Source organism: Etheostoma cragini, chromosome 24 (assembly GCF_013103735.1).
Source record: "Etheostoma cragini isolate CJK2018 chromosome 24, CSU_Ecrag_1.0, whole genome shotgun sequence".
Lineage (NCBI taxonomy): Eukaryota > Metazoa > Chordata > Actinopteri > Perciformes > Percidae > Etheostoma > Etheostoma cragini.
In genome coordinates, this window is record NC_048430.1 from 302,309 (window position 1) to 313,029 (window position 10,721).

Sequence of the window (10,721 nt, forward strand, 5' to 3'; positions counted from 1 at the left end):
TCGGCCCCCGGGCCCCTCGGCTCGCGGCCCTCAGCCCCTTGTCTCGCGGCCCCTCAGCTCATGGCCCTCAGCCCCTTGTCTCGCGGCCCCTCGGCTTCTGGGCCTCGGCCACTCGGCTCCTGGCCCTCGGCCACTCGGCCCCTTGGCTTGTGGCCCCTCTTCCAAAGAGCCCCACAGCGTTGACAAAACACCCATTTTTAAAGTGAAGCGTTGTTTTGGAGAAGGATAAAAACCTCCTGAACAATGACCACTGAAGGAATCCTAACTAAGAGAAGCCGACAGCAATCAAGACTACAACTCCCATGATCCCCCGTCACCAAACTGCGTCTTCTGTTCCTGGTTCGATTGAGAGAGCACTGATGTTATAGGTTAGACTCATTAAACAGCAGTTAATGCTACATCGGGACAGAAGAAGAAGATGATAATATGAGAATAATATGAAAATAGAGCTCATGTTGATAAAAGCAGATTTTCTATTTAATTTTAAAGATGTTTAATCGGTCTCGGTGTGTAAATGAAGGTTTATGTGAGAGATGTGAACGTTACAAAAAGAAAAGCCAACAACAACACAAGAAAATAACAATATGAAAACAGTAAGATGACAAAATAATTAAAAAATACTTTAAAATAACTGTAGCACCGAGAGGACTTGATGCTACTGAACAAGTTTTTTTGTGTTATTTGTAGCATTTAAAATTTTTGATTAAAGATGTACATGAAAAAATTAGATAATTTGGATATTTCTTTCAACAATTTTGGGAATAAAGTCAATATTTTGAGAAAAAACTAATTAGTAGTTTCATGAGAATACGACAGATTATCTAAAATTATAACTTTATCCTTACAACAGGATCTCTTCATGTAGATTTAATATTAAATATTACAAATTTACAAATAGTTCTTGTAATTCTCAAAAATATGACTCTTAAATTTCCAAATTCTTTCTCAAAAATATTGGACCTTAAAATCCCATATATGGTTTTAATTAATAAATTGAACAATTAACACGAATATTAAAAGTCAATGTGCACCTGACGGCTAATCTACTCAATCCAAAACAACTTTTTTCTCTAAATATTACAACTTAAATCGTGATATCTCATTTAAAATCTCTCTTATTTCCACGTGACCTTCTTCTTGAACTCAGGGAACAACGTCGCCCCCCGGTGGTCAGGTTGAGAACTGCACGTGACGCCGTTTTTACAGTTTCTTCTCAGCAAACAGTTTCTTCCAGGCGGGCATGATGTGCTCATAAATCCTCTCTATCTGCAACACACACACACACACACACACACACACACACACACACACACACACACACACACACACACACACACACACACACACACACACACACACACACACACACACACACACACACACACACACAGAAGTTAAAGTGTTTCTCAAGGAAAGATCTAGAGATCTTTAAACCTTCTGCAGCAGGCTCTGATGAGACTAATCGTTCATTTGTGCACTTATTGAGCTGCACCTCGTATTTTTAATTGCACCATTCTAGTTATTTTTGTTATTTTGCCCCTTCCTTAAGGCAGAGATGGAAATAATAGAGAGATATTTTCTCCGATATCTGTTCAATTCACTATTAATTTCCGTTTAAATTAGACTTTTGATGAGTTTTCCTTCCATGCTGCTGTAGACTGAACGGACGTTCTTCATGTTCATTTTTTCCCGATTCTTGAAATCCAACGCTCTTATATGCCCTACATCAGAGAGCTAGTTACTGACCCATTAAAAACATGCAACATGTTTGGAGAAAAATCTTAATTAACTGATAATTTGGGTCTTAAAAGTGACTTTAAATGACTCTAAATCTGTCCTGGTGAAAACATCTTCACCCATCAGATGTGACTACTGGGGTCTAAAAACTGTTCTTCTATTCAATTCAATTTTATTTATAGTATCATATCATAACAAGAGTTCTCTGGAGACCCTTTACAGAAGGAGGAGGTCTAGACCACACTCCAGAATTTACAAAACCCAACCGGTCTAGTAGTTTCCTCCAGAGCAAGCAACAGGGCCACAATGGAGAGGAAAACTTCCTTTTAGACAGAAACCTGGGACAGACCCAGACCCAGACCCAGGCCCTGACTCAGAGCCAGGCCCAGGCCCAGAGCCAGACGCAGGCCCAGACCCAGACCCAGAGCCAGACGCAGACTCTGACCCAGACACAGGCCCAGACCCAGGCCCTGACCCAGAGCCAGGCCCAGACCCAGAGCCAGGCCAAGACCCAGACCCTGACCCAGGCCCAGGCCCAGAGCCAGGCCCAGGCTCAGGCCCAGGCCCAGACCCTGACCCTGGCCCAAGGCCAGGCCCAGACCCAGACCCTGGCACAGACCCAGACCCTGGCACAGACCCAGGCCCAGACCCAGGCTCTTGGTAGGCAGTGTCTGACAACCGGTTTTGGGTTAAAATGAAGAGTAGCAGTAACAGTCTATTAAAGACTTATTAAACACCCTAAACTGTCCCTGTAGCTCAGACCACATACTACACGTTATGAGTAAATTAACTAAAAGCCCCCCCAGAGCGTCAGACCTCCTCGGCCCTCCTCCACCGACCTGTTCAGACTTCTTGACTCCGTATCTGAGCAGCGTCGCCTGGTGCTCGCTGTTATGAAACAGGATGTCGAAGGTGACCTCGCGCCCCATCAGGTCCTCGATGGCCGGCTTCACCACGCTGTGGAAGTCTCGGGCCGAGAACGAGTCGTCCAACATGTTGTTGACCTGCCAGATACACAAAAACATCACACACACTCTCTATAACATCACACACACTCTGTATATCAACTACCCCTCACACACACTCTGTGTACCATCACACACACTCTCTATACCATCACACACACTCTGTATATCAACTACCCCTCACACACACTCTGTGTACCATCACACACACTCTCTATACCATCACACACACTCTGTATATCAACTAGCCCTCACACTCTCTGTGTATCAATTACCCACCACACACACTCTCTATCAATTACCCCTCACACTGTGTTTTCTATGAGTGTTACCTTGTATTTCTTCCCCAGCAGCTCCAGGGGATCCAGTTTGACCTCTGACCTCAGGGCTCGGCCAAACAGCGGCAGCTTGGAGTCTGAATCTGACAACAACACATCACGAGGATTTTAGAAATCTATTATAAATATATAGTTAGAATAATAAAAAGTCTTGGGAGAGTCCAACGTGGTTGAAATGGACCAAACCACCCTGAGTGTGATCAGCTGTGGAGAACGAGATCTGCACATATCAGCACGTATTTCCTAAAAATGAGTGTCTGTATCTTAAAAACAAGCAAAATTAGAGCCGGTTGCTGCATTATTATATAAAGAAAATAAACCTGAGTGTTAAAGATATTAACAAAAATATCAAATATTTGAAGGTAATGGCAGATTTTGTCACTTTTTAAAGAGAAATTTGACTTATAAATTCGAAAGATGTATTGCTTTGTAGGCTCGTACTTGATCAACAATACAATTAATATATATATATATATATATATATATATATATATATATATAATAATCATCATTATTATTAACCATGATCATTACTTCCTTCCTTTCACATTTTACACAATAAAAACCTGCATTTTTACAAAGGTTTCCTATTTCTAATGTTTTATAATATCTTTATTTTACAGATAATTTGCAGGTTAGACCTCTGAGTATTATTTTCTAAAGTCACAGCATTGAGATTAAACTTAATTTGGTTTCCAATATACTGAATTACCTGAAAATAAGTTGCATTATCTTGATTATAGAGAAGCATCCTGCCTTGTTTACACATTATATTGATTGACAGTATCCATAAGAAAAGGATTATTATGGTTCAAAAGTTGAAAAGTTCAACTTCATCTCCTTCTCCTGACTTATTATAACAATAGTGAATGCACAAGTCAGGAGAAATACACTTCAAAACAAAGAATACACAACAAAATAAACTTTTAAAGAGAACATATGTACTTCAGGACACAGATGTGATGCATTTTAAATGAAATTCGACTCTAATACAAAGAAATTAGAGCGGGAAACACCGACCTCGACACGTCAGGTGAGCAACGTAGGGAACTCCGTCTCTTTCTCCGTAGTACACCGCGAAATGAGAGAAGTATTTGTTCCTGGGGTACTCCACGATGTCCCCCGGGAACAACTGGGGGTGGGAATGTTTCTGCAGAGAAAGCCCTCGTCAACTACAGCACAGACTGGTGGAAAACTTGTCCTCGAATAAAGAAATTCTCAGTTGACTGACAAAAGATTTTGTCGATTAATTGACAGAGCTGTGAGCTTTGAGAGGTGGTTAAGACCAGAAAAGCACAATATACATGTAGAAAAGCACAATATACATGTAGAAAAGCACAATATAAATGTAGAAAAGCACAATATAAATGTAGAAAAGCACAATATAAATGTAGAAAAGCACAATATACATGTAGAAAAGCACAATATACATGTAGATAATTAATAAAATTAAAAAGAACACTGATATAGGACAACATGGGGACAACTTGAAGGCAACATGAAGACTAGATGAAGACAACATGAGGACAACATGGGGCGAACATGAGGAAAACATGAGGACAACACAAAGACATTATGGGGACAACATGAAGACAACATGGGGACAACATGAAGACAACATGGGGCGAACATGAGGACAACATGAGGACAACATGAAGACAACATGGGGCGAACATGAGGAAAACATGAGGACAACACAAAGACAACACAAAGACAACATGAAGACAACATGAGGACAACATGAAGACAACATGAAGACAACATGAGGACAACATGAGGACAACATGAAGACAACATGAGGACAACATGAAGACAACATGAAGACAACATGAGGACAACATGAGGACAACATGAGGACAACATGAGGACAACATGGGGACAACATGAGGACAACATGAAGACAACATTGGGACAACATGAGGGCAACATGACAACATGAGGACAAGATGAGGGCAACGTGAGGACAAGATGAGGACAAGATGAGGACAAGATGAGGGCAACGTGAGGGCAGCATGGGGACAACATGAGGACAAGATGAGGGCAACGTGAGGACAAGATGAGGGCAACGTGAGGACAAGATGAGAGCAACATGGGGACAACATGAGGACAAGATGAGGGCAACGTGAGGACAAGATGAGGGCAACATGGGGACAACATGAGGACAACATTAGGACAACATGGGGACAAGATGAGGACAACGCGAGTCCAAGATGAGGGCAACGCGAGTCCAACATGAGGGCAACATTGGGACAACATGAAGACAACTTGAAGACAACATGAGGGCAACATGGGGACAACATGAGGACAACATGAGGACAAGATGAGGGTTAAAGGAGATCTGACATACTGGAGCCCAAAAGGAACCAGGCTGCTGAAACGTCTAAAATATAAAGGTCATGACCTCAACGTTAATATCTGATGTTTTTATATTTAAATAACCACAAGGAAACAGAAGCCAGCTGAGCCGAAAACCACAAAATTAGAAGCGTTTATATAAACTCCGTCAGGGTTATTCATGATATAATTTTGTATATTTCCTTCTGTTTAACGTGTATATCCGTCATGATTTCTGTCAAAATGCTGCAAAACACAACATAACCCTTTTAAATAAAGCAGCTTTAATAAAGAGTGAATATCTGTTAAAGATACAAGAGAATCTCAACAAAGTGTGACGCAAAAGCTGTTAAATGTCTTTGATTTTTGTTAAATTTAAGTGATTTTAGTAGATATAAGTCTGCAGTGTGTGGACAATGATTACGTTAAGACAACAGTCCTAATATTTTGTGTTATACGAGGGCATTTCTGTACATTTGTGACTTGGAAAGCAACATCCTGGGTTTAATTTAACGACTTGAGAGAGCACAGAAGATCCTTAAAATGTCTCCTTCAAGTTCAGCCCCCAAATATTGCATTTTACAATATATAAAGTGTAGTTTCTTACTCTATTTTTGTTTCTTGACTTTTTAAATCAGTGATTTTAGAATACAATGTAGTTTCTTAGAGCATTTTCTTATTCCATATTTATGTTTCTTGACTTTTTAAATCATTGATTTTATTTTGTATCAACAGCAAAGCAAATTCCTTGTATGTGAAAACCTACCTAGCAACAAACCAGATTCTTAAATCTTGTTTCCGAGCAATTAGTAAACAATTAATAAAGTCATTTAAGTAAAAAATTGTACAAAAATGTGGACATAAAAAATTCAAATTTCTGCACCAATGTCAGTGACAAAAATGCAGATTAACATTCAAATAAAAAGATGAAATAGCGTAAAAAACTGTAAGCTGTACTCACCAGGCCCATGAGTTTAGGTGTGTGTAGCCTTCTATAGTCTCTTCTGAAATTAAACACACAACACACACACACACACACACTCATACACACTCACAACAACCCCATCTACTTTACATACAGGCTGTGCTGATGTGATATTTTAAAGATCATCAGTCTGTCACAGTCACAGTAGACTGACCTCGCTCCTTTCTCTAACAATCACACCTTTACATCATTAATAACTCATTTCTTTGATATATATATATATATATATACACGTGTCTTAGTGTGTCTTAGCTTCAATTCAGGTGTCTTTTTGTGGGTCTGGGTGATTTTTGGGGTGCATTTCTGCGTTGTGTTTTGTGTTTTCACACGAGATGTTTCGTCGGGGAGCCCCGCGAGTCCCTCAGCGTCCTCGCTCTCCCCCCCCCCCCCCCCCCCCCCCCCCAGGGCGTGTGAGGCAGGTGTTTCCTAAAACAGAGAGCACGAAAAAGAGGAAGCAGCAGCTTCAATCGCACGGGTTTTATTACGAGATTTGAAGGCACCGTGAACAACAAACCTGGCAACCCCCCCAACGGTGAAGACAAGACGTCTTCACACCCGTCCGTGTGCAGGTTGAATATAAAACAAAAAGCGTTAATTAGAGAGCTTCAGAGGTGTTGGCAGTGCTGTATTTTATTTAAATGTTGGACAGTCAGACCAGCCAATTCCCTTTGATTTTTAAGCTAAGCTAAGCTAAGCTAATCCTGACTTCCAAAGCAAATTGATCCCATTCATCCCAAGTTTTTGCTCCTGTGGGGGGTTTTTCTTTCATATTTTTGGGCTGACATTTTTGCACACAGGTGCCATAATTCGTCCATTTTCACTGCGACACCAACCAATCATCATTAATAAAAGCAAAAGGCCGACTAGTTAAGTAACTGTAAGCATTTAAATGTTCACATATTCACGAGCCAGCATTGTTTATCGCGTTACATTTGCGATAAATTCAGTTTTAACATTGCGATTTGATTTTAACTCAAATTTACCGATCAAGTGAAATAAATACCAAGTTTTTTTATATTTCAACATCATTTCCATTCTTCCCTGAATTGTTGAGGTCTGAGATTTTGGCTGATTTTAACACAAACCTGGGCTGAAACAAGCAATAAAATACTCTGCGTTTCTAAGGAGAACGTCAGGGATATTTAAAGATCTAGATTTAAGAAACAGCAGCACCTGTTGGTTGTAACTCTCCTCATTCAGACAGCAGGGCTCCTGTGCATTTCCATTTTAAAATCTCTCACCTTTCACACTAAAATGTCTTTAAATAATGTGATTTAACGGCATATTCACTAAGTTTTGCTTCACTTTGAAAACATTAATTTTACATTTCCCCAACAGGAATTACGAGCTGTGGCCGTGGGACACGTTCTTAGGTCTCAGTGTATTGATGGTAATTGTTCTTAATTTCAAAATAAAACATAAGATCACAAAAAAAAAAAGCAAATGTTTTGCAATTTTCAAACGGATCACCGATTTCAAAAGCGGCGCTAGCTTGGTAATCAGACTGAATCTCCATTTATTAGGCAGTCATCATGTTTATGTTTGGTTTCTTTTTGGAAAGAGTTGGTTATTTAGTTTAGTTTTGGTATAAATATCTAGTGAGCGACATGTCCAACTGTTAAAAATCTCTTTTAGTCGACACAGAAGTCGTGGTAGCGGTTTCTAGAAGTCCTCATGACTGTAATCTTTGATAAATAAAGCTAGGTAGCTAGTTAGCTACGTAGCAAAATGGCGTCCCCATTAATCCGGCCTACAATGATCTGACTGGGGAAACACTCACGATGATTCAGAGGTCTGGAAACTAACTAAAGCTGCACAGGAACCCCACTGGATTTATAAAAAATAAAATAAAAACACACACTCCTAGATTTACTCAAGCTTGTAAGACGCCCTGCTATTATTAAAAAAAAACAATCCACCCACATTTACAAAATATAGATTATCTGTAGAGGCGAAAAAATAAACATTTCAATTCAGCAGATTTAGATTGGCTTCGTGACACACACACACACACACACAGACTTTAGAAAAGTCCGTCACATTCTGACGGATCACAAGTCTGGACTGCATTTACTAATGTGTGTGTGTGTGTGTGTGTGTGTGTGTCTGCAGCACACACATGAATGCAACTTTATAAAGTCAGTGCAGCTATACAGTCTGTCAAAAGGCACCTGAGGTAAGCTCCAACCTGAGTTGGAGGTTCACCAATGTATACAACATGCACACACTCAAGTCAGTCACACACACACACACACACACACACACACACACACACACACACACACACACACACACTCAATCACACATGCAGGATCTAACATTGTTCCTGCTCCTGACTCTGGCTCTCCTGACTGTCTTTGCCCCAGCTGAGGCCGTTGATGGGTGCGTGTTTGTCCCAGCTGTCCGTGTTGTGCCCGTGTTTCCTCTGGTGGCGTTTGTAATTGTCCCAGTGGCCCGTCGTGTAGTCGCACTCGGCGCAGGCGTACGGCTTCTCTCCCGTGTGCCGCAGCATGTGCCTCTTCAGGTTCATGCTCTGGTTGCAAGAGTAGCCGCAGACGCCGCAGTGGAACGGCTTGGCGCCCGAGTGGATGCGCTCGTGTCGCCGCAGGTTGGCGAGGTTTCCGCAGGCGTAGCTGCACAACGGGCACTGGTAGGGTTTCTCCCCCGTGTGCACGCGCAGGTGGCGCTTGAGGTTGTCGAGGTGCGACGAGGTGTAGGGGCAGTGCGGGCAGCGGTGTGGTTTCTCCTCCGAGTGGGTGTGGGCGTGGCGGGCCAGGTGGTTTGGGTAGTGGGACAGGAAGGGGCAGTGAGGGCAGCGGTACAGCTTGGTACCATGAGGGCCCCGTCGGGGTCCCCGAGACACGGCCAGGCTGCGGGGAGACCCGGATCCGTCTTTGGACAGCAGGTCCAACGAGCAACGACGACACACCTAAAAAATGAATACAGAGCACACGGTCAAATGTGTCATTTCTGCCGAGGATCGTCACAATCGGCTCATAATCACGTTGGAATAATCCTTGAATAAAAGACAAAAAGGTTTGTATAATATATATATTACAATATCTACTTTGGCGCAGCATGTCCATAAGAGAGAAAACCAACTGGAGACATAAATACTTGTGTAGGTGTATTTATAATACATACCTACACATTACAAAATGTCCTCTCTCATATTTAGATAGATAGATAGGTAAATAGATAGATATAGAGATAGATAGACAGACAGACACACACAAAGTCTAATTTAAACACCGCAGACGTCTCTCCCCGGAGCGTGCAGGAGGCAGGACACGGTCACAGAGCCGTAGTTTTGACACAAACAAGCGCGTCTGTCGCCGTTCCTTGAATTTGTCGACGGTTTCAGCATCGGTCCGTACGGACAGAAGTTCCCGAATGTAGTCGTCTACATGCGAGGCGAGAACGCAGGAGGCGGACGGCCGACGTAGTGCAGCTTTGAATGTTTCGTTTTGACAATAAAAACCTTTATTTTAATATTTAACATTCCTTGACAGCCATACCGGGGACATATGAACATGTGTTATGGTTTCACTTTCAGAGCAGGTGAGAGAAGAGTTCACGTCTTACTGTAATGAGCTTTACACTCTGAGGGCAAAATCAGTCAAATATAAGTTAAAAAACTTGCATTGTGATCATCATAAATCTGCACATTTGGTTTATTTTCATGTAGGATACATTTTATTTAAGCAGTCACACATTCTTGTTCCCCCATCCTGTACATATTCAAATATATTTGTCCTTTTACTTTATTTGTATTATTATTTCATGTATATTGTATGTATGTATATTTTTCCTAGTATTTCATTTGTGTTTATATTTTGTGCTTTGTGACTGATTTTGCCGCTGTAACACAGGAATTTCCCATTTTTCTTGGGATCAATAAACATCCATCCATCCATCTAAACTGAAAAGTGTCAGCTGTAACATGGAAGTTTGTGTCGGTTTGCTTATTAAACATATTGCACAATCTATTTTTTCTGCATTGAATTCACGTGAAGAAATCCTTTTTTTTTAATCATCTACAAGTGATGACAAAACAGAAAACAACAAATCAAAGTTTTTAAGCAATCGTACCTGTCCTCCGTCGCCCTCCACGTCCCCCTCGGCCTTGTCCCCCTCCAGGTCGGCCTCCTCCAGCGTGAGGCCACACATCCGGCAGCACAGGGGGAAGAGGAGGACCGGGAGCGGGGCGGAGGGAGAGCCGAGGCCCCCCAACGTCTGGAGGTAGCCGGAGTCTTGGGACACTCGCAGGGTCAGGTCCGACACTAATGCATGGAGAGAAAGAGAAAGAAACCCATGTATTTATTTACTTAACCCTCGTGTTGTCTTCCCGTTAAAATTGAA

General features: G+C 41.7%; 2 protein-coding genes across 3 annotated transcripts in view; both read right to left on the minus strand.

Annotated features, from left to right (window-relative positions):
- Window positions 1-1,067: 1,067 nt before the first annotated feature.
- plaat1l (phospholipase A and acyltransferase 1-like) lies at window positions 1,068-6,538 on the minus strand. Its single transcript, XM_034864993.1, has 5 exons — window positions 6,336-6,538; window positions 4,061-4,190; window positions 3,035-3,123; window positions 2,577-2,741; window positions 1,068-1,266 (listed from the first exon to the last, which is right to left on the minus strand). The coding sequence occupies exons 1-5, from the start codon at window positions 6,417-6,419 to the stop codon at window positions 1,201-1,203; spliced, it is 534 nt and encodes a 177-aa protein (XP_034720884.1). The 5' UTR covers window positions 6,420-6,538; the 3' UTR covers window positions 1,068-1,200.
- Window positions 6,539-6,817: 279 nt separating this feature from the next.
- Window positions 6,818-10,721, minus strand: part of LOC117939580 (zinc finger protein 513) — an 11,361-nt gene continuing 7,457 nt past the window's right edge. For both annotated transcript variants that reach the window (XM_034864991.1, XM_034864992.1), the window contains exons 6-7: window positions 10,452-10,645; window positions 6,818-9,288 (exon numbers count right to left, since the gene is read on the minus strand). In XM_034864991.1, the coding sequence (XP_034720882.1) occupies window positions 8,674-9,288; window positions 10,452-10,645 (809 nt within the window). In that variant the 3' untranslated portion in view covers window positions 6,818-8,673. The remainder of the gene's footprint in view (window positions 9,289-10,451; window positions 10,646-10,721) is intronic.

What these genes read in the sequence shown, in the direction of transcription:
- plaat1l (XM_034864993.1), bottom strand. Translation starts at nt 6,419, where the DNA reads ATGAGTGTGTGTGTGTGTGTGTGTTGTGTGTTTAATTTCAGAAGAGAC. An exon ending in TGCTCACCTGACGTGTCGAG is followed by an intron (nt 3,124 to 4,060) that starts GTCGGTGTTTCC and finishes TGTTGTTGTCAG; the next exon opens with ATTCAGACTCCAAGCTGCCG. An exon ending in TGCTGGGGAAGAAATACAAG is followed by an intron (nt 2,742 to 3,034) that starts GTAACACTCATA and finishes TGTATCTGGCAG; the next exon opens with GTCAACAACATGTTGGACGA.